At 41.9% G+C, this 27,590-nt stretch overlaps 2 protein-coding genes across 2 annotated transcripts; one reads left to right on the top strand and one right to left on the bottom strand.

Moving 5' to 3' along the window:
- Positions 1-382: 382 nt before the first annotated feature.
- Positions 383-10,168, top strand: nucb2a (nucleobindin 2a). The gene is made up of 13 exons (XM_037695498.1): positions 383-465; positions 750-893; positions 2,302-2,409; positions 2,599-2,731; positions 2,873-2,976; positions 3,769-3,954; positions 4,083-4,173; positions 4,272-4,330; positions 4,398-4,490; positions 5,717-5,806; positions 5,915-6,085; positions 9,337-9,397; positions 9,480-10,168. The coding sequence occupies exons 1-13, from the start codon at positions 442-444 to the stop codon at positions 9,833-9,835; spliced, it is 1,620 nt and encodes a 539-aa protein (XP_037551426.1). The 5' UTR covers positions 383-441; the 3' UTR covers positions 9,836-10,168.
- A 1,786-nt stretch (positions 10,169-11,954) lies between these two features.
- On the bottom strand, positions 11,955-24,541 carry caprin1a (cell cycle associated protein 1a). The gene is made up of 17 exons (XM_037689477.1): positions 24,397-24,541; positions 22,692-22,826; positions 22,227-22,289; positions 21,993-22,079; positions 21,536-21,777; positions 21,375-21,457; positions 19,655-19,813; positions 19,526-19,578; positions 19,356-19,436; positions 19,097-19,255; positions 18,470-18,578; positions 17,758-17,819; positions 16,957-17,088; positions 16,538-16,697; positions 12,861-13,046; positions 12,666-12,775; positions 11,955-12,568 (listed from the first exon to the last, which is right to left on the bottom strand). Exons 2-17 carry the CDS (start codon positions 22,824-22,826, stop codon positions 12,482-12,484), a joined length of 1,908 nt encoding a protein of 635 aa, XP_037545405.1. The 5' UTR covers positions 24,397-24,541; the 3' UTR covers positions 11,955-12,481.
- Between the last annotated feature and the right edge of the window lie 3,049 nt (positions 24,542-27,590).

Genomic DNA, 27,590 nt, shown 5'->3' with positions numbered 1-27,590 from the left:
GAGTCCCGGGGCTCAATGGGATTAACCTGCAGAAATAAAGGTTGAATGAAAATTGCTTACAAACATAATTGTATTCACGTAAGTAATTGGTAATTTTAGAACAAGTTGGTAGTTTTGGAAAAAGTTGTTCATGTTAATTTCACAATAAAAAGTAGCAATAGTTGAACAGTTTGCAATGTTAAATTAATTACGTGACTTCTCAGCTCCTTTCACCTGATCTACATCAGATTAGCATAAACAAGGAAGGACCGCCCACCTGCTCCGTCGTCATGTCGCCACGTACGATGTAATGCAACCTAACTTGCTAGTTGGTTTTGACGTCAATGCAGAAGTGACCAATCAAATTAACGCCATTGCGCACGCACCCTACCGTGCTGGCTAGCGCGTTAGCACTGTCAACAGATCCAGCTGAGAGGGAGCAACTGGAGGGAAGCTGGACAGATGAGGTTTAAAATTAATTTTAAAGTAAGTGACACGTAAATGGAGCTCCGCAGTGAAACGTTTGCGTCACGTTTAAAGTAATGAACATGTGTTTTTAACCTCGTAGGTAGCTCAGAATAACAGCGATGAAAGAGCTCGTGGCAGCCATAGTTGATGTTCTGAGCTAGCTACAGAGTCAGCCCAGAGAATCTGTTCTAACAAGAGCACAGCAAACACTGAGCTCACTGACATGTGGACACTCCATGTCCCTGTTTGTGCTGTTAAATAAATGCAATGGGAGCTGCTCTGAAGCGTGTGTTTCTGCCCAGATGTGCTGGAGCCGGGTTGTTCTTGCCGGCTGGGCTGTCCAGCTGCTGCTGGGTCGGTTCGTCCAGGCGGTTCCGATAGGAATCGACAAAACCAAAGTGACAGAGCCAGAGAAACAAACCGAAGAGGTCCCACCGGCCAACGTGGTAAGGATGACCACTCTCAGACTGAAAATGTTTGTTTCAGAGCTGGTTTTCAGTTTGACCTGAACAACTTTACCTTTTTATTTATAAAGCTCTTTACACAATGACAGGGCCAACCAGAGGGCTCTACTTTTTATTCTGGTTTTAAGACTTCAATATTTGCACCGCATTTCAAATAAAACAAAAAATAATCTATTTTTCAATGACTAGAATATTTTGGAGAAATTCGTACGTATGTAGTTAACGTACTGTTAGTCTGTGGCAGGGGAGAGTGTGATGGGATGTAGGATGACTGACAAGGAAAGGAGGCCAGAGAAGACCAAATGGTGGAAGTTAAGAATGGAAAAATGTTGTCAGGTGTCCAGAGAGGAGCTGTTAAAGGCTCTGAGGGGTTAAAAAAAGGCTTCCAGATGACTGGCCTACTGCAGCAACAGCGATTAGAGACACAGGCAGGAAGGTACTTGGTGTGTCATCTGGACAGAGAATGGATGACAAGGAAACCTGGTGGTGGAATGGTGAAGTGTCCCGTTTGGTTTATTTGTCATATGCAAATCAAAACAAGGTCAACAATGCAATGAAATGCTCAGGACGAGAAGAACCGTCTCGACTCGCCAGTGCAGGAAGCTCTTCAGAAACAGAGGTTTGTCAAGAAGAAATGGGACCGTGAGAGGACGCAAGAGAGACAGGAATGTATTGTAGAGCAAAGAGGGAGGTAGCTAAGGCCAAACAGAATGTGAATAAGTTGTACAACAGGCTGAACGCTAAGGAGGGAGGGAGAGAATTGTATTGACTGCAGAGACAGCGGGATCAGGTTGGAAAGGATGTGCAGCAGGTTAGGCTTGTTAAAGATGGGAATGGTAATGTTCTAACAAGTGAGGAGAGTGTGATGAGAAGATGGAAGGAGTACTTTGAGGAGCTAATGAATGAAGAGAATGAAGAATAGAGGTCATAGAAATAGTGGACCAGGAAGTGGAAAAGATTAGTGAAGAGGAAGTTCATAAAACTTGATGCAACAATTTAAGAGCGTGCCAATTACCACAAATGCAATGCTTGGACTTCTGGCTCAGGAATTATGGTTTTATTTATGTATTTATAGGCTTAAAAGAGATGGAAATGTTATGATATTAACATGTTCAGAAATGTTTTGTTGGATTACAAAATAGTTTTTAACCTAACAGATGCACAGTTGATCTAGAATAACACTTGTCCTCTCTGCATCAAAATCTGAAGAGATTCTTTGGTCAGGAGGAATCTTCTGGAAGTCATTTTGTTCCTTTAACAGTTTTCTGTTCATCTGTGTTTCAAATAATTAACTATACAAATGACTTTTTGTAAAACTAGTTCTTCCTTTACATTTTATGTTGTCAGTAATATATAAATTATGAATTTAAGTGCCTTTTTTTGTTGATAGGACACTGGACTCCACTATGACCGCTACCTCAGAGAAGTCATCGATTTTCTTGAGAAGGATCAACATTTCAGAGAAAAGCTCCACAACACAGACATGGAAGACATCAAGGTTTGTAGTTTTAGTTTAGTTTTATTGCAGCCTTGTAATATAGTAGTTTTGTGTATTAGTTCTTTTGTTAAGCACATTTTAATCAACATATTAAAACATAAACATCTGTAATAATTCCGGATTTTGATTGTGAGTAATTCTTCTGTAGTGTTGAATTAAATGAATTTTTGCTTATTTTGTGTGATGTAGCAAGGTAAGCTGGCTAAAGAGCTGGACTTTGTTAGCCATCACATCCGAACAAAACTTGATGAGCTAAAAAGACAGGAAGTGAACCGACTGCGGACCCTGATCAAAGCCAAGCAAGACTTGGAAGGAGGCAATGGTACATTGTGCGATGAAGTCTGTCTCAGTTTGCCTAATATTCAAAATAAGATGCTGCGACTGAAACTATTAAGCCTAATGCTGGTAAAAATGTTTTTAATAATTCTGTTTTTGTCTATGTCAACATTTGTTTCCTAAAAAGACATAGCAGTGGACCACCAGGCTCTCCTGAAGCAGTTTGAGCACCTGAACCACATGAACCCACATACGTTTGAAGTGGATGACCTGGATCGGCTCATTAAATCGGTAAAATCTCTTATTTCAAATGATAAGCTGAAGTAAACTGTCTGACTCTGAGAAAAAGTGTGTATTAGTGGGGTCGAATAGTGCAGGATACAAAACAGCAGCATCCTTCATTTAGTGTTGTTTTGTTTTAATCAGGACAAAATGTTTAAAAATTATTATTGCAAAAGTGTATATATATATATATATATAAACTAATTCTGATTAACAAATTTTAATCTACACCATTGAATGTACCTGTTACACTATGACATATTGAATTTTTGTTGACTTGAATAAATGCTGTTTAATGGTTTTAAGACAAGAGAAGAACTAGAAAATTAGCTAAACCAGTTTGTATCAACTATTCAAATTTTTGAGTAAAATAACTTGTAGAATATAAAAAGTCACTATATTTGAGGTGTGTACAAATGTTTCTGAGATATTTTAGCTCACCTATTTAACTTCATGCACATTTGCATCTTGTGTCATGCCGTCTGTTTTCCTTTCCGTTTATTTCTTTATGTGCCACTGGTTTCCATAACTTCAAAGTAGAAAAAGTTGTGGCGACCCCTGAAGAACAGAGCAGCTGAAAGAAACTTTATTTTCCAAAACAACATATCTAGAAATTAATACTTTGAGTTAAGAAAAAAAAATAGAGGTATCAAAAAAAACTCTTATCAAGTTCACAAACCATAATGAAAATTAGAAACCTTTCTGAATAATTCTGCAAAGAATAAATAATTATGAACAACTTTGCAATATGTGACATTGAATCTGTGTGTAACTGCTGTAAATGTTTTCACCTGCATCCAGGCCACACATGATCTGGAGAACTATGACAAAGAAAGACACGAGGACTTCAAGAAGTATGAAATGATGAAGGAGCACGACAGACGGGAGCACCTGAAAACTCTGGATGAGGAGGAGAGAAAAAAAGAGGAGGAGCACTATGAAGAGATGAAGAAGAAACATGCTGACCATCCTAAAGTCAACCACCCAGTAAGTGATTAAGTGCATTAAGAATATGGCACAAAAACAACTTGCTACTTTACCTCCGTGACAAACTAACACCTTCCATCACTGTTATTTTTAAGTTCATGAACTAAGGTTTTGCTTCCGTGTTGCAGGGCAGCCAAAATCAACTCAAGGAGGTGTGGGAGGAAGCTGATGGCTTGGACCCTGAAGATTTTGATCCAAAGACATTTTTCAACCTGCATGGTAAAATACTGATCACTCATCACCCAATACAATTATCCTAACCCTTTGGAATCATTTCATAAAATAAAACAATAAATTCATTGATGTTTTAAATGCAGATACTAATGGAGATGGCTTTTTTGATGAGCAGGAGCTTGAGGCATTGTTCACCAAAGAGGTAAATCCACAGCTGAGATGTTTCAGTCACTGGCTCAACGCTGACTCTTCCCCTTCTGTGATTTCAGCTGGAAAAAATTTATGACCCCACCAATGAAGAGGATGATATGGTAGAAATGGAGGAAGAAAGGCTGCGCATGAGAGAGCATGTTATGAATGAGGTACAGTAATTGGGTCCGAGATGGTGTGGGGGCAGGGCAGCCGAAACAGGACCCAAAAGTCCCAGGTTCAATCTCCAGTCATTGCACATCTCGTGGTGTCTCTGAGCAGCACACCTTATCCCCAAAATGCTCCCCGGGCGCCTTCAATATCCGCCCACTGGACCACCTGGTGGTGGATGGGTTAAATTCAGAGATCCAATTTCGCCTTTGTATGGGAACATACAATGATGACGATACATAACATTATTATATTATTATTATTAAGTGCTACCATACCACTTTATTTATAAAGCACTTAAAACAGCTACAAGGCCAACCAAAGTGCTGTACAGACAGAACAACAGGTAACACACAAAGCAAAATACAAAATGAGGTAAATCAGAATATAGACATAAAAACGGTGCAGATAATGACGACAAACCAGTGTGGAGCATACAGGATCAAAACACAGATCATCTGGTGTTGAAAGCTACTGAATAGTAGTGAGTTTTTAAACGGGACTTGAAAACCAAGAGGGAGGGGCCTGTCTGACAAGCAGAGGTAACTCGTTCCAAAGTCTTGGTCCTGCTACAGAGAAGGTCCTGTCACCTCTGCGCTTAAGACGAGTTCCTGGAACTGTGAGGAGCAACTGGTCCGCTGACCTCAGGGAACGTGGTGGGACATACGGTTGTAGCAGATCAGAGAGATGGGGGGGGAGGCGCGACACTGTTCAGTGATTTGTAGACATACATGAGTATTTTGAACTGGATTCTAAGGTGAACTGGTAACTGATGAACTGGTTGATTTGTCAATTTTCTTTTTGTATACCTCCAATGTCACAATTAGTTATAGATTGGTGGTTAGTGCTCGAAAGTGTTACTTTTCTTTTTAGCTCTTCCTCATTTAGCCTAAAACCAAAAAGGCTGTGGTGTTTAGCTATGAAACTACATGTATTATATTATATTATTAACACAAGATCATCAAAACACAGAGCATTGAGCATTTTGTGATTAATAGTTTGCACCAAAATTTTGGAGTGGACTGCAAAGGATGGAAAACTGAAATTATTGAAAGATTGTTTGTTAAATGGAGCTCCTAAAACTGTTACGATTCTGAGTCGGCTCATTTATTACTGATGATGTAATTTTGCTGCATGTTGTGTATCGGTATAAACTGTTTTAACTTTGCTTAACTGTTTGTGGTAATGTATAATTGATAATATGCTCACTGCTCTTTTTTTGCCTCAGGTGGATTCTAACAAAGACAGGTTGGTGTCTTTAGATGAGTTCCTCGTTGCTACAAAGAAAAAAGAATTTCTGGAGCCAGACAGTTGGGAGGTGAGAAACTTAATACGACAGTGGGCAATATTTAGGAGCAGTTAAATCCTACAATGATTACGTTAAAAGAAGTCCTACTGGGAAAAGTGACTTTTATTTTTTTATCAGACTCTGGAGCAAAACCAGGCTTATACAGAGGAGGAGATGAGGGAGTTCGAGGAGCATCTCACTCAACAAGAGCAGGACCTTAATCAAAGAGCTGTTGACCTGCAAAAACAGAGAGATGAGCTGGAGAGACAGCAGGACCAGCTCAATGCACAAAAAATGGAACTCCAGCAGGTAAGGACTACTACACTATTACTGACAAAGGTTTGAAGCAGTAGATTTTAGCATTCATTTGGCATTTTAAAGGCTCCCACAGTCACACGGACCTCAGTCCGCGGAGGTCCTCGCGTACCGGATTAGGCTCGAAGCGGACGCCCTCAGGGCGTGTCCATGCAAAGCTTAATTTTTGCGTATGCGTACTCGGTGTCACACAATGAACTGACCGGCGACGGACTGTTTATTGTGTAACAATGTATTAAATTCCCCTTCTTCATCCCTGGTCTGGTGTAACGGCCTTCTGTTGTTTTTTTTTCCAAGAGGCAATTGATCTCTTCCGCCTCGTCCGGTAATGATATGACTGAAATGGTGAGAAATGAAGGAATTTGTCATGAGCGAATTAAAATCAGGACCAGCGTGGCTGCGGGAGGGTCTGGAGATTTCCTGGTGGGCCTGTCTGATGTGTGGGCTGCAGGGCCAGCGCTCCCTGTTTTTTTGGGGTTTTTTTTAAGAACTTTTTATTAACTACGTAGTTGGAGTGAGGACAGAGGATGCAGAGGGCAGAGTGAGATGGAAAAAAGAGGATGACTCGCTGTGGCGACCCCTGAAGAGGGAACAGCTGAAAGAAGAAGAAAAGCCGTGCATGTATTCCCTTTCCCTGAAAATGTTTTAAAAATTAATTCAACCTTTATTTCTACAGGTTAATCCCATTGAGCCTCGGGACTCATTTACAAGAGAGACCTGATTCTAACAAAGAGTGATGACAGTGGACAATCAAAAAAGAAAGCATACGATGAGAAGAACCAAGTGAAAGAAAATTATATAAAAATAATAAAAACAGGTTATAAGGCGATGTAGAAACTAAAAACAGGAACATGTCTCCGTTGTTTTTTTTACCAGGACCGTAGCAGATGTTTGAAGCCACTTGGAGATAAAGCAGGTTCATTAAAGTTACCGTGGCTTCCTCAACTCCTCTGTGTGGTCTATAAGCAATGGTGGGATGTAACTAAGTACAACTACTTTGTTACTGTACTTAAAAACATTTTTCATGTATCTGTAGTTAAACGTGGGTACTTTTGACTTTTACTCCACTACATTTTATATTAAGTATCTGTACTTTCTACTACACTACATTTCTAGAATACATTACGTTTCCTGCTGCATGCTCGTTACACGTTACGTTTGATTTGTTCATTAGTTTAAAAGTAACCAATGGCGAGAGGAGAGTTGGTCCGTTGAATTACTGCAAAGTGGTCAGGTAACGTTAGACCCGCCTTCAAGAAGAGCTGGGCCAAAGACGTATATTCAAGTATATACGTCATAGATCTGGACGCAGCCGCAGCACCACTAAAACACCCAAAATGGATTCCACTGCGGAGAGTCAGCCAGAAGATATGCACCACCCTTGGCATTATTGAAAGAGTATTGAAAGAGTATTGAAAGACTGCTCAGTACAACAGGACATATTCTCTCTCCCAGAAGATCCAGACTGGACTAAAAAAATATTTGAAAACCAACTTCTTCTGAACTTGGAACAAGAAATTCTTGCTGCAACATTAAAATGTGTCAGTTCATGATGTTAGGAGACGAGAGGTGTCTCCAAATGTCTCGACACTCGGGTCCAAGTTTTAAAAATGGTGTCAGAAAGTTAAAATATTGTTCACTGTTGATCCATTACAAGGTTAACTAGTCAGTATTTTAACTAGAGTTGATGACAAACTGGAGTTGCGCCGCTCCAGGTGGCTGCATGTTGGAGCAGCTCTACTTTCATTCTGAGATTTTGCTTTTGGAAACTTTAATTCCTCTTTTTCTGGATGTAAATCACAGTTTCTGGATGATTGTTTCCTCTGGTATCAGATGCTGTGCAGCTGGAAGAATTTTTACTGAAACTTTTTTAGTTTTGGACATTTGTTATGATGCGTAACCATGGCAACGAGGCAGTTTTCTACAACCAACAGCTGATTAACATCTCAAAAGCTCAAATAATATCTCAACTACAGCCCCAAATCTCAAATGAGTTGAAAAGGATGTTCTGTGGATGCATTCTCATCTACCTGCCAGCTGTGCTCGAGTGCCTGACCACTGAGATCCTGGAACTAGCAGGAAACACGGCTCATGACAGCGGAAGGACAGGATCGTCCCTTTGCACCTACAGTTGGCTGTCCGCAGCGACGAGGAGCTCAGTAGACTGCTGGGAGGAGTGGCCATCACTCTGGGAGGAGTTCTGCCCAGCATTTGGGTGGTCCTACAGCCCGGGGGAACCAAGAGGTCAGCAGAGTCTGGGTGGATGGATCAGATGGCATCTGCAGCCAGTTTCTTAGGATCCACTGTGGGATGGACCTTTACAAGAGATCCTTCCTGTCTACAGCATCAGCATCTATAACATCTCTCAATGAAACGAGGATAACGAGTTACAACAACAAATAATTTCCCTCTGGGATTAATAAAGTATTTTTGAATTGAATTGAATTGAGTTGAACTGATCAGAGCCTGTTCCTTTGTTAGTTGTGTCTAATGCTCCTTTTGTTCATCAGACAACTTTTACTTAAACGTGTTTTACTGCAGTTAAAATGACACATTGGTTTTGATTTGTGTTAAATAAAAACTTTCAAAGGTAAAATCGTTCCTCTCTTATTTTGCTTAATGACATTTAACTCTGCAGGTCATCCCTGAAATTCTGACACAGAATCACATGTGTAAGTGTGAACTGTGCCACAGAGTAAACATGATAAAAACATGTATTATCTGCAGCATCGTTCATTAAAATGGAACAACACTATTAATGGATTACAGAAAATATACATACAGTAGGCACACAATTATATTGTAGACCATTGCATTAGGTAATACATTCACTATGTACTTTTAATACTTTAAATATTTTTAAATGCAAGTACTTATTTACTTCAACTTAAGCAAAAACATTAATGTGATACTTCTACTTTTACTAGAGTACATTTTTGTCTGTTTATTTGTACTTAAGTACGGTGTTTAAGTACTTTCTCCACCACTGTTAAGCAAACTGCAGACGATCCAGGTCATTTTAACTCGAGCACACCGTTGGTTGCAGCGTGCGCATGCGCCCTAATCACCTGACATCGATTATATTTAGTACAATCGATGTCGGATTAATTTTAAGACAAAAACAAACTATTCCATTTTTAGTTGTGCTATTTTGAGCTAAAGATTTGCATAAATCTTGAGCCTTTTTGAATGATGAAATTGATGTTCTCTTCTACAACGTGCACTTACAAATTTTAACTTTTCAGGCCGTTCAACATATGGAACGACTTAAGTCGCAGAATGTCGACTCCCTTCCAGAGGTTCACAGTGAGTGTTGATTGTACCGTTTTAGATTTTTTCTTTTTCTATTTTAATGTCTGAAAATGTAACACTGGTCTTCATTTTACAGTTGAAGGAAATGATTTCCCAGCGATGCATGCAGTTGACAACCAGCAGCATGCAGATCCAGGAGCTTATCTGCCAGGACATCAAGATGTCCACACACAACTGGAGCATCACCAGCAGCAGCCGGAGCATCACCAGCAGCAGCCGGAGCAACACCAGCAGCAGCCGGAGCATCACCAGCAGCAGCCGGAGCATCACCAGCAGCAGCCAGAGCATCACCAGCAGCAGCCGGAGCATCACCAGCAGCAGGAGTATCATGTACAAAATCAAGACATACCTCAGCACAGCCTCCCTCAGACACATCTGGATGCACAACCAGCCCATCAAGAAGTTGCACATGGCCAGAACCACCTGCCATAACGGTGCTGTCAAAACATCACTAGACTTTTGCTGCAGTTCAAGTGCTGCGTGCAGAAGAGATGTCCCACCTGATCAGAAGACCACTTTAACCAGCTTTTCAGTTTTTAAACACAGATTAGATACCATACCATTTTATTTATAGAACACTTAAAACAGCTACAAGGCCAACCAAAGTGCTGTACAGACAGAACAACAGGTAACACACGAAGCAAAGATGGTAAAAGAACAGTGACACAGGAAATGTTTAAGTAAAACTTGAATTACTAAAGGGAATTAGAATTTTTAAATGACCCGCTGTAGACATCATCTTCTTTTGGCTTTTCCCTCTTCAGGTGTCTCCTGCAGCAAGTCATCCTCCTCCATCTCTTTCTGTCCTCTGTCCTCACTCCAACCACCTTCATGTCCTCTCTAACCGCATCCATGTCTTTGTCTTTTTCCTGGCAGCTGCATTTCTAACATCCATCTACCAATATACCCACTGTCCCTCCTCTGGACATGTCCAAACCATCTCAGTGTGTCCTCTCTAACTTTATCTCCCAGTTGTTCAACCTGTGCTGTACCTCTGATGATCTCATTCCTGATCTTCTCCATCCTTGTCCCTCCTAAGGAGAACCTCAACATCTTCATTTCTGACACTTCCAGACCCGCTGCAGAACTGATTCTCCACCAAGTGTATCCAAAATGCAAAATGTTATGAAAAAGTGTTGTAATCATCCAGGTAGATAAGTTTCACCTGGACCAGTTCCTTTAAGTGAGGAAACCCTATGAACTCAGTTTGCAGTTGAACCTTCAAGGTTCCCAACTTGTTTACAGTAAATGACCGATTTTACTCAAGAGGTTGTTGGATTTGTGCATGTGTGTGTTTTGAGGGTGTTGAGGTGTAAAATAATTTCTAATTAAAGCCTTATTTGTTTTTTTTGGTGCCGTTGATGGGGGAAGAAACCCTTTTAGGTTCTCTGAAAAGAAACTGCATAAATAATTGTGGAATGTTTTTCTTTGGTGTCAACCCAAGAGACATTTTAAAGGTTGTCTTTAATTTTACGAGCAAAGGACGCACTAAAATAATGTAAGGTGTTTTCAGATTGTGCCATAGTTTCATCTGAAAATCCAAGATTCAGATAAAATTAGGAACATTAAATCCAGGGTTGTAGCAGGTTTATCTAGCAAATCATATTTTCAGGGGGGGTGGCAACTTGTCAGTAAAGCTAAGGCATGAACATCAAGCCTGTGGTTTTTATTGCAGCTCCTCTGCTAAAAAAATAAAGGTGCTAGAAATGAAGACATCAAAGAAAGCCTCCAAACAGCAATTTTAACTTTTGACCGTGCATAACTTTCTTTACAGTAAACTTACTAAAATGAAGACTCGCCCAGAATATGCAAGTGGACCTCCGACAGTTTTATTGCACAGATCAAGTTATGCAAATATGGATTAACAAGCGATTAAAGTTACAATGTGAGGATCATCTGCATCAATTTTGATAAAACATCCAGATTTGACAACTTTGCAGTTTGGCAAATTCTTTTTAGAGGTCTTTAATTGGGGATGGGTTCTTTTTTTTTAATCACAAACTGCGGTTTAGTTGTGGTGCTATATGAAATCGTTAAATCCGCTCTGCGTCTTCTATCTGGTAACTGCAGCTAAACGGATACTTTCTAATGAAGAGCACTAAGACATTTCATGGAAGAAAGAAAACGTGCGATGCCTAGAAAACATTTTCACCGTCATGTTTTCTGTGCCACGTGGTCCTTTAAAACAATAATGCTTAAGGATTTGCACAAAACATTTACCGGTATGAGGGACTGCTGCTAAGTCGTTGGACAATACCAAACACTTCAAAATAATAAAAATGTTTACCTTTTGCATCATCTTCATGGGAATCAGTCTTTTTGTACAAGATGGAAGAATATAGATATGAATATTCTATACATAATAAAAGACTAAACAGTTCTTTGTCACAAGGGTCTTTGTTACAACAAACATCCCTTATTTTAAGTATTTGCCTTTAAAAATTTACATTAGTGCTTCAAAGACGAGTAAATACATAATATATAGTTGTTACAAAACTGCAGATCATTCACTTCTCATTTGTTGGACAAAAAATATTTTCATTAAACTGCTGACAATTGTCAACTGAACATAATCTGCAAAAACATTCAGTGTCATAAAAAAAGAACATGGCTTCATTAAGACAGGCGTATAGGATACAACTTTATTTAAACAGTCTCAACCAGTAACAGTGTACAAATGGGCTATGCTGCAACAGTTGAGTGGGTTAAAAAACAAAATGGCTTTATGTAAATTATATTAAAGAAAAAATATTTGATGCCACAGGGCACAAGAAAAAAAATGGTATCAGATTAACAATGGCAGGGTATTTTTGCATTTTGTAAAAAATAAAAATAAGTTAATGAAGTCTTTCAAGTTTACAGGAACATCTGTTTGTAGTTTTACATCGCACAAACGTGCTGAGAATCCTACATGTGGTGAACTTCAGCATGTTGTGTTAAAACATTTAGCCGAGGATCTAGACAGAGTGGGCCAAGAGTAAAAAACAAAACATATTTAAAAAGTGAGTTAGGGTAAACACATTCAATATCCTGAATGTTCTACGTGGCGCGACTTGATGGTCCATAGAAACAATGAGATTAAGATCGCATTGCTTGAGCATTGCCCCGCGACAAACCTCGAGATCCTTGAGCGGTTCCTCGTTTGTAGCCTTGCTGGTATCCCTCCTTGAAAAAAAAACAAATGCGCATTTACAAAGATTAGCAGCGTATACAACAAAAAATGTTAAGCCAGTGCATTGAATTCCTTGAGAATACATCTTACCCTCTGGTATGTACTACTGGAATAATCCCGAGATGTGTTGAATTGTGTTTGGCCATATCCACTGGTGGGAGGAGCATTTGGAAAGGAAGGACGATAACTTTCATATCCCCCTGATGACAAGATGTTAAATATAAGATTTCAACTTGAGCTGGTATTAAATCATAAGACTATCTGGTGACAGTATGATGCTTATACCTCTGAATCCATTTGAAGAGGTCCGATATCCATTCATCACTCCACGAGCATTCCTGGGTCCACCTCTGGAAGCAGCCCTGTTTGTGTAAAACGACTGGTTGGACGGTCCAAACCCTGCAGCTGCAGAGGAATCCTCAGGACCTCCAGCTGTAGGCATGACTTGCTCTTGGGTCTGGAAACCACCAACTGTGGAGCCAAAGAGTGCAGGTTAAAGAACCACACAAAGCTGCTGAGCCCGTTTTTTTTAAATCATGAAATACTATGAACTCCACATCTTTTGTGACCTTCATTTTTTTATTTGTTGAATTACTGTGTCCCCTCCCTGGGCTGCCACCTTACCGTGGTGGAGGGGTTTGAGTGTCCCAATGATCCTAGGAGCTATGCTGTCAGGGACTTTATGCCCCTACTAGGGTCACCCAAGGCAGACAGGTCCTAGGTGAGGGACCAGACAAAGTGCAGCCCAAAGACCCCAATGATGAGAAACACAAATGGACTTTATGTTCCCTCGCCTGGACGTGGGTCACCGGGCCCCACTCTGGAGCCAGGCCTGGAGGTGGGGCAGGCGCCTGGTGGCCGGGCTTTTACCAATGGAGCTCGGCCGGGCACAGCCCGAAGAGGAGACGTGGGTCCCCCTTCCAATGGGCTCACCACCTGTGGGAGGGGCCAAAGGGGTCGGGTGCAATGTGGGATGGGTGGTGGCCGAGGGCGGGGACCCTGGCGGTCTGATCCTCAGCTACAGAAGCTGGCTATTGGGACGTGGAATGTCACCTCACTGGTGGGGAAGGAGCCTGAGCTGGTGTGTGAGGCTGAGAGGTTCCGGCTAGAAATAGTCGGACTCACCTCTACGCATGGCTCGGGCTCTGGAACCAGTTTCCTTGAGAGGGGTTGGACACTCTTCCACTCTTGAGTTGCCCCTGGTGAGAGGTGCCGTGCAGGAGTGGGCGTACTTATTGCCCCCCAACTTGGTGCCTGTGTGTTGGGGTTCACCCCGGTGAATGAGAGGGTGGCCTCCCTCCGCCTACGTGTGGGGGGACGGGTTCTGACTGTCGTTTGTGCTTATGCACCAAATGGCAGTTCAGATTATCCACCCTGTCTGGAGTCCTTGGAGGGGGTACTGGAAAGTGCACCTCCTAGGGACTCCCTTGTTCTGCTGGGGGACTTCAATGCTCATGTGGGCAATGACAGTGAGACCTGGAGAGGTGTGGTTGGGAGGATCGGCCCCCCTGATCTGAACCCGAGTGGTGTTCTGTTGTTGGACTTCTGTGCTCGTCATGGATTGTCAATAACGAACACCATATTCAAGCATAAGGGTGTCCATATGTGCTCTTGGCAACAGGACACTCTAGGCCGCAGTTCGATGATCGACTTTGTCGTCATCTCATCTGATCTGCGGCCGCATGTCTTGGACACATGGGTGAAGAGAGGGGCGGAGCTGTCCACTGATCACTACCTGGTGGTGAGTTGACTCCGATGGTGGGGGAGGATGCCGGTCAGACCTGGCAGACACAAACGTATTGTGAGGGTTTGCTGGGAACGTCTGGCAGAGTCTCCTGTGAGACGGAGCTTTAACTCCCACCTCCAGGAGAACTATGAACATGTTCCGGGGGAGGTGGGGGACATTGAGTCTGAGTGGACCATGTTCCGTGCCTCTATTGTCGAGGCAGCTTGCCAGAGCTGCGGCCGCAAGGTAGTCGGTGCATGTTGCGGCAGCAACCCTCAAACCCAATGGTGGACACCTTCGGTGAGGGATGCTGTCAGGCTGAAGAAGGAGTCCTATCGGGCCTTTTTGGCCTGTGGGACCCCGGAAGCAGCTGATGGGTACCAGCAGTCCAAGCAACATGCAGCTCGGGTGGTCGCTGAGGCAAAAACTCGGGCATAGGAGGAGTTTGGAGAGGCCATGGAGAATGACTTCCGCATGGCTTCAAGGCGATTCTGGTCCACCATCCAGCATCTCGGGGGGGGAAAGCGGTACGCCACCAACACTGTTTATAGTGGGAATGGTGTGCTGCTGACCTCAACTCGGGATGTCGTGGGTCAGTTGGCAGAATACTTTGAAGATCTCCTCATTCCCACCGGCACGTCTTCCACTGAGGAAGCGGAGCCTGGAGACTCTGGGTCGAGCCCTCCAATCTCTGGTGCTGAGGTCATCAAGGTGGTTAAAAAGCTTCTCGGTGGCAGGGCCCCAGGGGTGGATGAGATTCGCCCGGAGTTCCTTAAGGCTCTGGATGTTGTAGGGTTGTGTTGGCTTACACGACTCTGCAATATTAAGTGGACATCAGGGAAAGTTCCCCTGGATTGGCAGACCGGGGTGGTGGTCCCCCTATTCAAAAAGGGGGACCGTAGAGTGTGTTCCAACTACAGGGGAACAACGCTCTTAAGCCTCCCTGGTAAGGTCTATTCGGGGGTTCTGGAGAGGAGGGTCCGTCGGATAGTCGAACCTCGGATTCAGGAGGAGCAGTGCGGTTTTCGTCCTGGTCGTGGAACACTGGACCAGCTCTACACTCTCAGCAGGGTCCTGGAGGGTGCGTGGGAGTTTGCCCAACCGGTCTAAATGTGCTTTGTGGACTTTGAGAAGGCGTTCGACCGCGTCCCTCGGGGAACCCTGTGGGGGGTACTCTGGGAGTATGGAGTACCGGGCCCTTTGATACGGGCTGTTAGGTCCCTGTATGACCGGTGTCAGAGCCTGGTCCGCATTGCCGGCAGTAAGTCGGGCTTGTTCCCAGTGAGAGTTGGACTCCGCCAAGGTTGCCCTTTGTCACCGATTCTGTTCATAACTTTTATGGACAGAGTTTCTAGGCACAGCCAAGGTGTTGAGGGGATCCATTTTGGTGGCCTTAGGATTGCGTCTCTGCTTTTTGCAGATGATGTGGTCTTATTGGCTTCATCAGATCGTGATCTACAGCTTTCGCTGGAGCGGTTTGCAGCAGAGTGCGACGCGGCCGGGATGAAGATCAGTACCTCCAAATCCGAGGCCATGGTCTTGAGCCGGAAAAGGGTAGAGTGCCCTCTCCGGGTCAGGGAGGAGGTCCTACCCCAAGTGGAGGAGTTCAAGTATCTTGGGGTCTTGTTCACAAATGAGGGAAAAATGGAGCATGAGATCGATAGGCGGATAGGTGCAGCGTCTGCAGTGAAGCGGGCGCTGTACAGGTCTGTCGTGGTGAAGAGAGCTGAGTCAAAAGGCGAAGTTCTCAATTTACCGATCGATCTACGTTCCTACCCTCATCTATGGTCATGAGCTTTGGGTTGTGACCGAAAGAATGAGATCTTGGATACAAGCGGCCGAAATGAGTTTTCTCCGCAGGGTGTCTGGGCTCTCCCTTAGAGACAGGGTGAGAAGCTCGATCATCCGGGAGGGACTCAGAGTAGAGCCGCTGCTTCTCCACGTCGAGAGGAGCCAGTTGAGGTGGCTCGGGCATCTGTTTAGGATGCCTCCCTGGTGAGATGTTCCGGACACTTCCCACCGGGAGGAGGCCCAGAGGAAGACCCAGGACACGCTGGAGGGACTATGTTTCCAGCTGGCCTGGGAACGCCTCGGGATTCCCCCGGAGGAGCTGGACCAAGTGGCTGGGGAGACGGAAGTCTGGGCCTCCCTACTTAGGCTGCTACCCCCGTGACCCGACCCCGGATAAGCGGAAGAAAATGGATGGATGGATGGATGAATTACTGTGTACTCTCACCTGATGGTAATCTTTCCGGTGGAATTTCAGGCTGCTCTACAGTATTCTCTGACTGGCTGTTAAAGCCCTGACTGTAACCACCAGGAAATTGGCTAGATTGCTTCAGGGGGTCTGGTTGGCCATCCGTGGGGGGAGGTACAGGTGCATTCATGTTGAATACCTAAAAAAAAAATTAAATGTCAATACATTTATTTAGACCGTCTGCAGATTGAAAAAGGTTGAACTGCTGCCTAATAAGTTCCTGTTACCAAATTTTACTGCAAAACAAAAAACATTTAGTGGCTTTAAACAGCGGATACATTTTTTCTTTCACAAACCATCCTAAGCTTTAACTTGCACAATACATAACAACTGAACGCTTCCAAGAGAATCTGTTAAACAAATTACTGTTACATTGCTTAAATGAGCCTGGAGCATACCGCTTGCACTGATTGGAAAGGTGCTGCGTTCACATTGATGCCTCCAGAGTGGGGGGGCTTGGAGACAGGTGGGAAGGCAGTGGACAAGGAGCACGGGGCAGACGACTGTTCAGCTGACAGAGAAATGGAGGCCTGGGTAGGAAGGAATGATGAAATTTGAAAGGTGAGGGAAAAAATGAACATCAAGAGGTCAGAGGATCAGATGGGATTTTGGATCATTCATTAAAAGCTTGAATTTACTTAACGCATTGTTTAGATAACCGCCTTAAAAAAAACAAAACTTTAGATTCTCTGCCATGTGAGCGCCACAATTAATAAATGAAGTATTTATACTGTGTGATATTTGAAATATCTATATAACTCCAACATTTTTCAGTCAGGTCATCTGGACAGTTTCTTTATTTTGTGCTGAAATGTTTCGCCTTCGATCCAGAAGGCTTCATCAGTCAAGGAAACACACAGCAAAACTGATTCTTCCCCCAACAGCTTACTCCAAAGTGGAACAAACCAGTTCTGCTTGTGATAAGATGGTCTCTTTGGTACGCCCCCTCCTCCATTGCCGGCCCTCTTCCTTGTTGACAGTCTCATCAAACTGGTTGAAAACAACAAAGTCCATGCTCGATAATCTTTCAAAGGCAAAACGTTTCAGCACAAAAAAAAGAAACTGTCCAGATGACCTGACTGAAAAATGTTGGATTGTAATCCTGGATTATTGAGCATCTATACAACTCTCAGCAACTGCATGCTTGCAGAAAACTCCAAGTCCTACCAGTGACTCCCTGCTGTTTGTTCTGTACTTACTTGAGAGCACTCTGGTAGTCCAGATACTGTAGGTGTTTGAGAAAGTCTCGACTCCGAGTGAACTGCAGAAAATAGAGGAAAAAAAAAATAGAAAGTTTTTCTTACAAAAAAAAAAAGTGTACATGAAATACAAATCTGCTTTTGCTTGAAGCCTCTTATCAATTTAAATTGGCTCAAGCATTTCAGCACGTCTGCCACTGGCTACAGTGCTGCACACGAAACAATAAGCAGTCAAATAATATTATTAAAGACACCGTATAAAAACTATGTAAAACTGTGAACTCATGCTGAATTTAAAACCAGGGACTATAAATGTGTTCATGTGTCTTTGGAACTTCCCATATTAAGCCGTCACGGGGGGTATTGAACCAAATCCAAGCTGCTGAAATTTTTCCCAGGTATGAAGCTTAAATAAAATTTACCATTTCAAAAATCATAAATACTACAAAAAACAAAAGAAATGCCAAAAACCTCCTGAACGCCCTTAACAATTACAAGTTTGAATGGTTGAAATTTGATCCAAGTACGCAGCAGCAGTTGTTAGGTGGCAACAACCCAGGAGGAACAAAGTGCAATTCAATTCAATCCAGTTTATTTATGAAGCACCAAGTCACAACAGAAGTCGTCTCAGGGCACTGAATATCAAGTGTGCATTTCCATGCACACCAATAATTTTTGTAAACAGGTTTACTACACTTCTAGTATCACTCACTTGAAGGGACACCCATCTGCTGCAGGTTAACCATCTGCAGAGGCTTCATTGGCTGGGCAGAAACGATGGCTGGGTCCAGAGCCTGGCCGTCAAATTCCAACATGGAGTCCTGGAACAAACAAACAAATAAATAATAATAAATGTCTGGCTGAGTCATATCAGGTTTGGATCTTGTTCGATAAACTAGTGTTAAAACTCTCCCCTTTTACTTAAATAGATGAGCATCATTTTCTAGCATCCTAAACGATTTTCAACATTTTATTTTGGAAACGTTCTCGTCTAAATTTACTTTTGTTATAATAATTTCATCTGTCACAGTAATGGAGTAAATACTCAGACTGGTAGTGAGATTACACAAACAGGTCAGGAAATATGTGTATAAAAATCAAAAGTTGGAGCATGGTCCAGTTTAGAAGTGATTAAATCAATGTTGAGCTAGAGCTCATAATTCTCAAGCTTACTTTAAAAAATGAAGATAAAACTTATTTTCCTAATTCCATCAATGTATTGTTGCTTCATTGTAAGAGAATTACTATCTCATTTGAAAGATCACTATTGTGTTAGACAAAACATGAACATCATTAATATCAACACACTGGCCATGAAAGACGTGCAGATCCTTCTTGCCTGCATAAAGTTGTATGTCCCCTGCATCTGGGCCATGAGGTCTTGTACCACCTGCTTTCTGACCACGGGGTCAGGGGGTGGAGAGGGAGGGACTTGACTCACAGGAAGGATGGGATCAGGAGCCAGCTGTGCAAGGGAGTGATGCTGCAGGGAATTCATCTATTCAACAGAAACATGTGACAGACATGCAACAAAACGAAGAGTTCAGAAATGTTCAGAGGCTGAAGAAAGGGGGATAGACAGAATCGCCTGAGGATACCTGAGCCTCCACTGCCCACTCGTCCACTTGGTCTTTGTCTGGACTGCTATATGTAGTTTCTGGAACAAACTGTCTGTTAAACTGCAACACAAGATAAATAATTAAATAAATGTGTAAATAAAATAAGTGACCGTGTGATTTATTGCACAACACATGCAAAAAGTGCCAACCTCTGAGGGTTCCACGTTCCCAGCCTCTGCGTAGTTTTCATTAGTTAAACCCTCTGAGGAAAAGAAGCGAATGTGATAATTTCTCTGCATACAGTCAATTTCTCAACAACCCATTTGCTAAATGAGTACCTGGTTCTGACGGCGGCTCTGCAGTCGCTGCAGTCTCAACCACCACAGCTGGCTCCTCCTGCGCCTCCTCCGACTCACAGCCTCCATTCTGGTTAGTTTCTGCTCTGTCAAAGTAACCGCTTAACATCAGTTTGTCCAGAGTTTCCTTCAGTGACTTGTCTGGGACCAAGACAAAAGAAAAGGGTGTATGAATATCAGGAATAGGGCTGGGCGATATCTCAATATTTTAAAAATAGAGATAATTTCATACGCGATATAAAATGAGACTATATCAATATAAAAAGATGTAGTGTCATATTCTATGTAGTTATAATTGTACTTGAAAATCAGCCAGTTTTTCTCCCAGTCGGCACCTTCACACGGCCCCTCTCCCTCTCTGAATACAAACCCAGCCCCTCACCCGCTCCCCCGCCTCCTGCTGTGTAAAACTGGTGCTGCTGCAGCTCCAACTGTGAACAAACTAGATGCATATGCAGATATCAAGCGTCACAATAGGTCTTTGTTGACTCAGTGGAGACGCTCTGGGGACACGGACGTAAATTCCTGATAGGTGTGAAAATGACTGGGTAACTGCAACAAAGGAGTTTGGCGTTCTGAAAATTTAAGCCCCCCCAGTATACTCCCGCGTACGTACGTATGTACGCAGAGGTACGTGCGTACCCCCCAGGGGATGTCCGTGCAAAGCTCAATTTTTACGACTGCATACACATACGCGGTGTCGCACAATAAACTGCCCAGCGAGGGACTGTTTTGTATGCGACACCAATGTATTAAATTCCTCTTCTTCATCCCTGATCTGGCCTTTTCTTTAGTTTTTTTGCCAAGAGGCAGAGATCTCTTCCTCCTCCGTTGATGCCATGACTGAAATGGTGAGAAATGAAGGAATTTGTCACGAGCGAATTAAACTCAGGTCCAGCGTGGCTGCAGGAGGGTCTGGAGATTTCCTGGTGGGCTGGTCTGATGTGTGGGCTGCAGGGCCAGCGCTCCCAGTTTTTTTTTCTAGATCTTTTTATTAACAACATATAAACACAGAACATCGCTGTGGCTGAGGCTGCCAGCGCTGGCTTTTTAAAAATTTTTTTGACCTGTCAATCAATCTAGTAGGCGTGTCAGCAAATGACCAATCGGCGACCTCAATTTGTCCCGAAGGTAAACGCCCCTCGTCTGTGAAGCTGCTCTGCAGCTGCTCAGGGTGGAGGCTCGAGTACCAAGTCTGAACCCTCTGCGTACAGTACACGCGTACGTACGCGGGAGTATACTGGGGGCTTAACTGGTTTCGAGCAGTGTTATGAAGTTGTCTTCTCATTAAAAAACAAGGAGACAAATATCTGTTTAAATTTTAAGTGCACAGCTGTTTTTGGTTTTGAGACATTTATTTTGTACAGTTGCAGCTGTTTGTTAAGAAAAGTGCCTGTGTGACAACTGGGACTAAGCTTTGACTCAGAAATATAGTTCTGTTATTACTTTATGGAAAGAACACAAATATTGAGATACATATTGTATATTGCCATGAGAAGGTGATGTTTATAAGACTGAGTTTGTTGCAGCTCCTCAGACTGAAGAAGTCTTTTGGATAAAAGACGAAACGTTTCAACAAGAAGAATCCGTCCAGAGGACCTGACTTAACCTGGTTAGATTAATATAAACGGTTTTCCTCAAATGGTTCAGACTTCCATCAAATGTAAACAACCGAGTGCCCAGAGAGGATAAAAACACTCACACGTGGTTCCTGCCACAGTCTTGTCTCGGCCCTCAAGCAGAGCCCACAAGTGTAGCGAGGCCTCTTCGTATTGTTCAGTCAACCTGCAAGAAGACCGTCAATTTAAAATCTAACTGAATGATGATGGGCCCTCTCTAAATAAAGACACGTGCACTTCACACCTGAGATCACAGTTCCTATCAGGTACCACCAATTTGTAGAACTCATCAAAGAATGCCAGGTCAGTGTCGGTGAGCAGAGGAGAACCTGCAGCATCAAGTCCTTTAAGGTCCTGCCTGACACTATCGTCTCCCAGTTGGTCCAGTAAATACTGAAGCTCCAAAACCGTCTTCAGTCGCCGCTGCTCCATCTCCTCCCGCTGCAGCTGTTCTCGTCGCGCAGACTTCTTCACTGCTTTCTGAACCTAGAGCCACAAGCGCAGTCGGTTTCACAAAGCAACTGTCAACCTCGTCTGGTACATCACCACCACGCAGGGTCCAACAAACACCAGTGGCCTTTCAGAACAGGGTTTGACGATGAAGCTCTTCTCCCAAAGGAGTCACAAAACATTTAATACAATCAGAAGTTTTTAAAAGACTAACTAGATTTGATCAGAAACCTAAAAAGCACTGTTCTTACCTCTTGACCCAGTGCCAAGAAGCTCTTCTGCAGCTCTCGAGTAAAATCAAGATTGTTGCTGATTTCTTGGTATTTTGACAAGGCCTCCTTCACAAACATCGGGAAAGAAAAGTTGCATTTGTTTATCAATAGCAAAATAAATATTCCTATTAAAAAAGAGGGGTGTACAGAAAAAAAAAGTTTTTAAGTTAGAATATAAAACAATTAGGGAAACCTCCAACTTCATCATCTTACCAACTGATCTTGATTTAGCCTTTCTCCTTTATTCTTCTTTGCTTGATAATCATCCAGTTTGGACTGTAAATTCATCACAAGACATTAAAAGGTATAATTTATGGCAAAATGACGAGATAAAAACTTGAATTGATAAATATTTGCAAAAACTAAGCTATCAAAGCATGAGCTGTGACTTTGCTTCACTTAGTTCATGTATTTTCTTCATAAAACAATCACAAACTTTATTTACTAGCATAAAAAATGCTGATACAAACACAAAGACAATGTTTTATTATCAACTGTATAGAAATACAGTTTAAATTACTTCTGCATTTCTTGTATTCAGCATGTTTAGAAACCATCAACTGAATTCAGATCAGTGACTGTGATTGATATATTTGATGACAAAAAGCAAAATTAATCTGATTAAATGCACACACTAAGAAGAAGAGGTGCAATAACATCAACATTTTATATGCATACCTTTTTCTTCTCCATATTTCGAACCTTCTTGTCAATGACACCAAGAAACTGCTTCATGGCCTCAGAGTGACTTCCATTTCCCAGGTCTGGCACAACAGACTGGACAGCATTGTTGCCGACAGCTGCTGAAGGCATCTTGATAGGGACAACACATTATGCATCATAAAATACAAACAAGGTAGAAGGCATGGAATACAATTTACTAAAAATAAATAAAACTATTTATAACGTTGCTGTTGTGCAAACGTTATTGGAGTGAACAAAACCATGAATGTACTGTACTCTTGTTTTAAGAGCGGGATTAGAGGAGTCACAATTATCAAGTTTTACCTTGTGATAAGTATAAGCGCTATATGTTGTCATCAATGTATGTTCCCATATAATGACGAAATGAGTCCTCTGCATTTAACCCATTGAACATGGGATACACCCAGGTGGAGCAGTGAGCACCCCCGGGCGTGGGGGGGTCTTGCTCAGAGGCATCACGACATGTGGGAACGGCTGGGAGTCGAACCGCAACTTTCTGGTCCCACGTCGGCTGCCCTGCCTCTACCACATCTCAGCCCCTATGATTATTACCAACTCTCACATGAATGGTTGCAATGTTCCTTTTATTGTTCATACTCGGTCACTGTTACAGTAAATGCGTTATAATGATTTTATTAATATATTCACTTCGAGGACAAATGCACTTGTCCATATTTGATCAACAGGGACTGTCAGGGCAACAGCTTCCAGTCTTCTTGCATGGCGTTCCACAAGTGTTGGGAGGTTTCTGTGGGAACTGATGCTCAATTGTTGTGTGGAGCATTTAGGAAGAGGTTTGGGCTCAGATCTCTACTTCTGCTCATCATAAAGGTGCTTGACAGGACTAATACACTCAGTATTGCTCAGGACATTAGAACCCAAAAGGCTTCTTCAAACCTGATGATGGTGGTGAGATGCTGGATTATTTTTATATATAATTAATCCTTATGGGGTTGGGACACAAATCCCAAAATTAGAAGCTAAACTGCTCCACAGTTGAGAACAGGGATGACGAGGTTTGTTTCCTAATTTTAACATAAATACGACAAAGCTTTAACCCATCGCACAACCCGCATAAAGCCGACATCTGAACGCGTTTTAACATTTGATTCTGGGATTTGGACTGAAATGCGTCATCGTGCTTCGACGCCGAATTAAAACAAAACGGGAACAAATAAAATGTCGGCCTCCTGCTTAAAGTTAAAAAGCACTAGACTCGAGTGAAAGCACGGACTTCTCCTTCCAGAAAGCGTTTAGCGACTCTGGAAAACCTCCGGACGTGGACATTGTAAATTCCGCTGCTGGTCTTGTTCAAAAGGCACTTTGTTCAGAGCGGTAACGTTACACCGAACCAGTTCACGTAGCTCAGTCCGAACCTCCGTGTCCCATTGTTAGCAGATAGCATGTTGTTTCACGGGACGAGCCAAAGCCTCCACTTCACCGACTGACAGTCCGAACAGCCGCTAAATCCACTGAAACACGCGTTAAACGCGATTCGCATTGAAAGCTGTCGCCACGAGACGTTAAGTTCGAACTGCGAAAAACAAAAAGGCAACGTCGGGACGCGGCGAAAAAAGCTCGTTGTCGCGTTTTGTTCGGCCGTTTGAAATACAGATGACAAAAGATTATTAAATTCATAACGAACATCCGTTCAGCGTTGGTGGCGGTGACCCCATACCTTTATACTCTTTGTCTACAAAGAGGTTCTCCTTCGTGGGGCTTCGCGTTAAGTGTGCAGCGCTTGGTACAGTCCGTTTCTTCTTCTACGGTTTAATTTCCAGTCCGTATCTTCTACTTTAAGTGGCGCTTTTCTAGAAGGATGCTCGGGCTCACACTGGTGTGCTGCCGGAAAAGGTAACCCCGTCGTGAGGGGCGCGTGTCGAGGCGAAAAGTACGAATCCTTATCTTTTAAATCAACGATTACATATAAAGGGTGATTTTGTGACATATATGCACACCCTGGACATTTTTGTTACCGTATAAGGTATTTTTCGGAGTTTAGTTTGGATTCTGATAATAGAGAGCTGTAGCAAGAAGTGCATATCCTGGCAAATTACTTTACAACAAAAAAAAAAGTAAACATTGTGACATAATTTATATTACTGTGTTTATTCATTATATTATGGTGTTTACTCAATGTATTCGTAAAAATAAGCGTTTCCCGGGAGGAGCTTTTTACGTCAAGGATGCTTTTTTCGACACAACACTAACGACCAATGGCTGACATTCTGTGGCTGCTAACGTATTCTTCTTCTAATGATTTAGCGGCAGACTACGCACGGACAATATGTAGTGCTGCCCCCTACCGACCACTGGTAGAATTAATCGAAAATAACCACAGTACTGTACAGTAAAACAATGGAGAATGAATTTGTTTTTTTGTTTTGTTTTGTTTTTATCTTTATTGATCTACTGAACATACAGAACAAAAGAACACAAATAGAACAACAAATGACAATCTCAAATTACAATGATACATATAAACATATACAAATATCTACAATCATACCTCCTAAGGTCAACATATTCTTAAACGAATTATCATATCAACCATCATAAACTTAAATTTAGGTAATAATACTATTTGAGAGTTTGCAAATAATATAGTACAGTAAATTAAACAACTAACTATTTATCTAAGAATCTACATAATTACTAAAATAACTTGTCAGAGGGCTATATTATCTGAGCGAGGTGATCAGAGCTTTTTTTGCTTGTGGTTTTTTAGCTCTGTCTAATGAAAGTTTTAACAACTGGAGTTCTTGTTTGAATACAGATGGAGAATGAATTAGTTTAGTTTACAATTGAAACCATCACAAGAAAGCTGAGAGACAAAAGAGTTTAATTTTCACTTTTTGGCTTGGTAAAACATAACTTAAAATGACTGCTGGAATTAAGCAGATTTGTTTTTAGATCAAACAGAGGACAAATAATAAGAGCCTTCTTGAAAAAAAAATCAATCTAACATTAACATGTTCCTGTTTTTTAGTATTTTACCTGGTTTCATAATGTGGCTTGATTTTATTTTGTTTTATATCACTATTTTTATTTACTTTTGATTTTATATTTTCATTCAACCACAGGTAGTCTCATTGAGATACAAGGACTCATTTACAAGAGAGACCTGTTTTAGACAAACCACCGATAAGGTGCACACAAAAATAAATAGCCATTAAAATGCATATAAAGTAAAACGTAAATAAAAGTAGTGATATAAAACAAAATAAAATCAAGCTACATTATGAAATGAGGTAGAATACAAAAAACAGGAACATGTCTGCATTGCAAAAATCAATGCAGACATGTTCCTGTTTTTAATTTTTTTTAACCTCATATATGCATTTTATAGCTATATACAAACACACGACAATATACCTGCTTTCTCAAAGATTATTTAATTTTTTTAATTCATAAAAATATTTACAGTGATTGCTGGACATGGGCACCGGCGACCCTGTGACCCAAAATGGAAGAAGTGGGTAAAGATAATGGATGGATGGATGGATGTGTGAATTTTATTTATCCTTTCATAAGTCTAAACTCCTTGTTGCACCCTTAAAAATAAATATCGGTAGGTGGTTCATTGTTGTAATAGAAAAATAAATGACAGAGCACTCGCCATCCATGAATGTGAAACATAAGCTCGCTTTATGGCCAGAAAAATTACAGAGCACGCTACATGTTCTCATTGTCCTTTGATGTATATAAACTGGAGCAGTTGTGTTTGATTTAATTTAATTTTTTCAGAATATTGAGCTAACAAAATTAAAGAAATGTTCTGAGAGAAGCCTGTGATAAATGGTCACGTGTTACTGGTGAAGTCAGAGCAGCAGATGGAGTATTTGTCAAAGATATCTGCTCTTTGGACCATGCTGACTTCAGTCATGCTCCCCCTCTGTTCCCAGTTCCATGTAAAACATGTCAGCTAACTGGCACCACTAACAGCTCCAAAGATGAGGGACCTCAATTGACAAGTAAAAATACATTAAGTCAAAGACCTAAAAAAATTAAAAAGGGCAAAGCTCAATTAAAGAACTATTTTTAAGCATTCCTGAAATATCCAAAACATGTAATAAGATTTTGTGCATTTATGTGTTTTTCTTGGTAGAAAATTCACAAACCTGTTTTTTTAGAAGAAAAAAATGTACAATATTTTATTATAAAATTATTGTCCTAATTGGGAATTTAAAACGTAAAACTTCCAACCCACGATTGTGATTCCTGCGTCTGGATCTCTGTTCTGTCCTGGACTTTCTAAAATCAGCAAGGTTTGAGGTGAACAGATCTTGAGCTCCTCTCTCTGATGTGGGCTGTTGAGTAATGGCCATGCATCTCCCAGTGCTGCTCTCCTGGACGTCTGACTGGGTTAAATCTGTGCAGGGTATTTATTGGCTGAAAAACCACCGGAGCCCCTCAAACACTTGAGGCCCACACCACTAGTTCAGTCCAGGCAGGCACACGGAGGGATCTGCAGCTCCACCGGCAGTTCCAACTACGCAGCTTTATATGCTCTTCTGTCGCTGATCAATCTTATACATACTATTTCTGTAGATTTTAGTTTTGTTTTAAAGGCTTTCACAAATAACACAAAGGCAACTCAAGATTGTGTGCGTTCAGAGATTTACAAAACATATGACTGTTTTTTTCCTCTTCTCTTCCATTAGTTGGCCTACATTAATAATTCATGGCCCACATGTGTTGGAAACAGACAGTAAGCATCTTCACTTTGCCACAATTATCGTCATCAAAGCCAAAGAACATTTACCATCAAGCAATTGTGATTCAACTTAAATTTGGAGAGAGTTCAAAGTTGGATTTGTTTGAGGTGCAGTTAGATATTCAAATTTAAAATCCAGCACATTGCAGCCTCTT

This window comes from Nematolebias whitei, chromosome 2, assembly GCF_014905685.2.
Source record: "Nematolebias whitei isolate Nwh7 chromosome 2, NemWhi1, whole genome shotgun sequence".
Taxonomy (NCBI): Eukaryota; Metazoa; Chordata; class Actinopteri; order Cyprinodontiformes; family Rivulidae; genus Nematolebias; species Nematolebias whitei.
Note: the sequence above shows the minus strand (reverse complement) of the source record. Positions and strands in the feature narration are given on the sequence as shown.

Bases quoted from the DNA above. Each gene is read 5' to 3' on its own strand.
- nucb2a (XM_037695498.1), top strand. From the start codon at position 442: ATGAGGTTTAAAATTAATTTTAAA. The intron at 2,410-2,598 runs GTTTGTAGTTTT...TGTGTGATGTAG, and splicing joins CAGACATGGAAGACATCAAG to CAAGGTAAGCTGGCTAAAGA. The intron at 3,955-4,082 runs GTAAGTGATTAA...TCCGTGTTGCAG, and splicing joins ATCCTAAAGTCAACCACCCA to GGCAGCCAAAATCAACTCAA.
- caprin1a (XM_037689477.1), bottom strand. From the start codon at position 22,826: ATGCCTTCAGCAGCTGTCGGCAACAATGCTGTCCAGTCTGTTGTGCCA. The intron at 21,778-21,992 runs GTAAGAACAGTG...TTGTGGCTCTAG, and splicing joins TCTTGGCACTGGGTCAAGAG to GTTCAGAAAGCAGTGAAGAA. The intron at 12,776-12,860 runs GTATAAGCATCA...TCTTGTCATCAG, and splicing joins CTCTTCAAATGGATTCAGAG to GGGGATATGAAAGTTATCGT.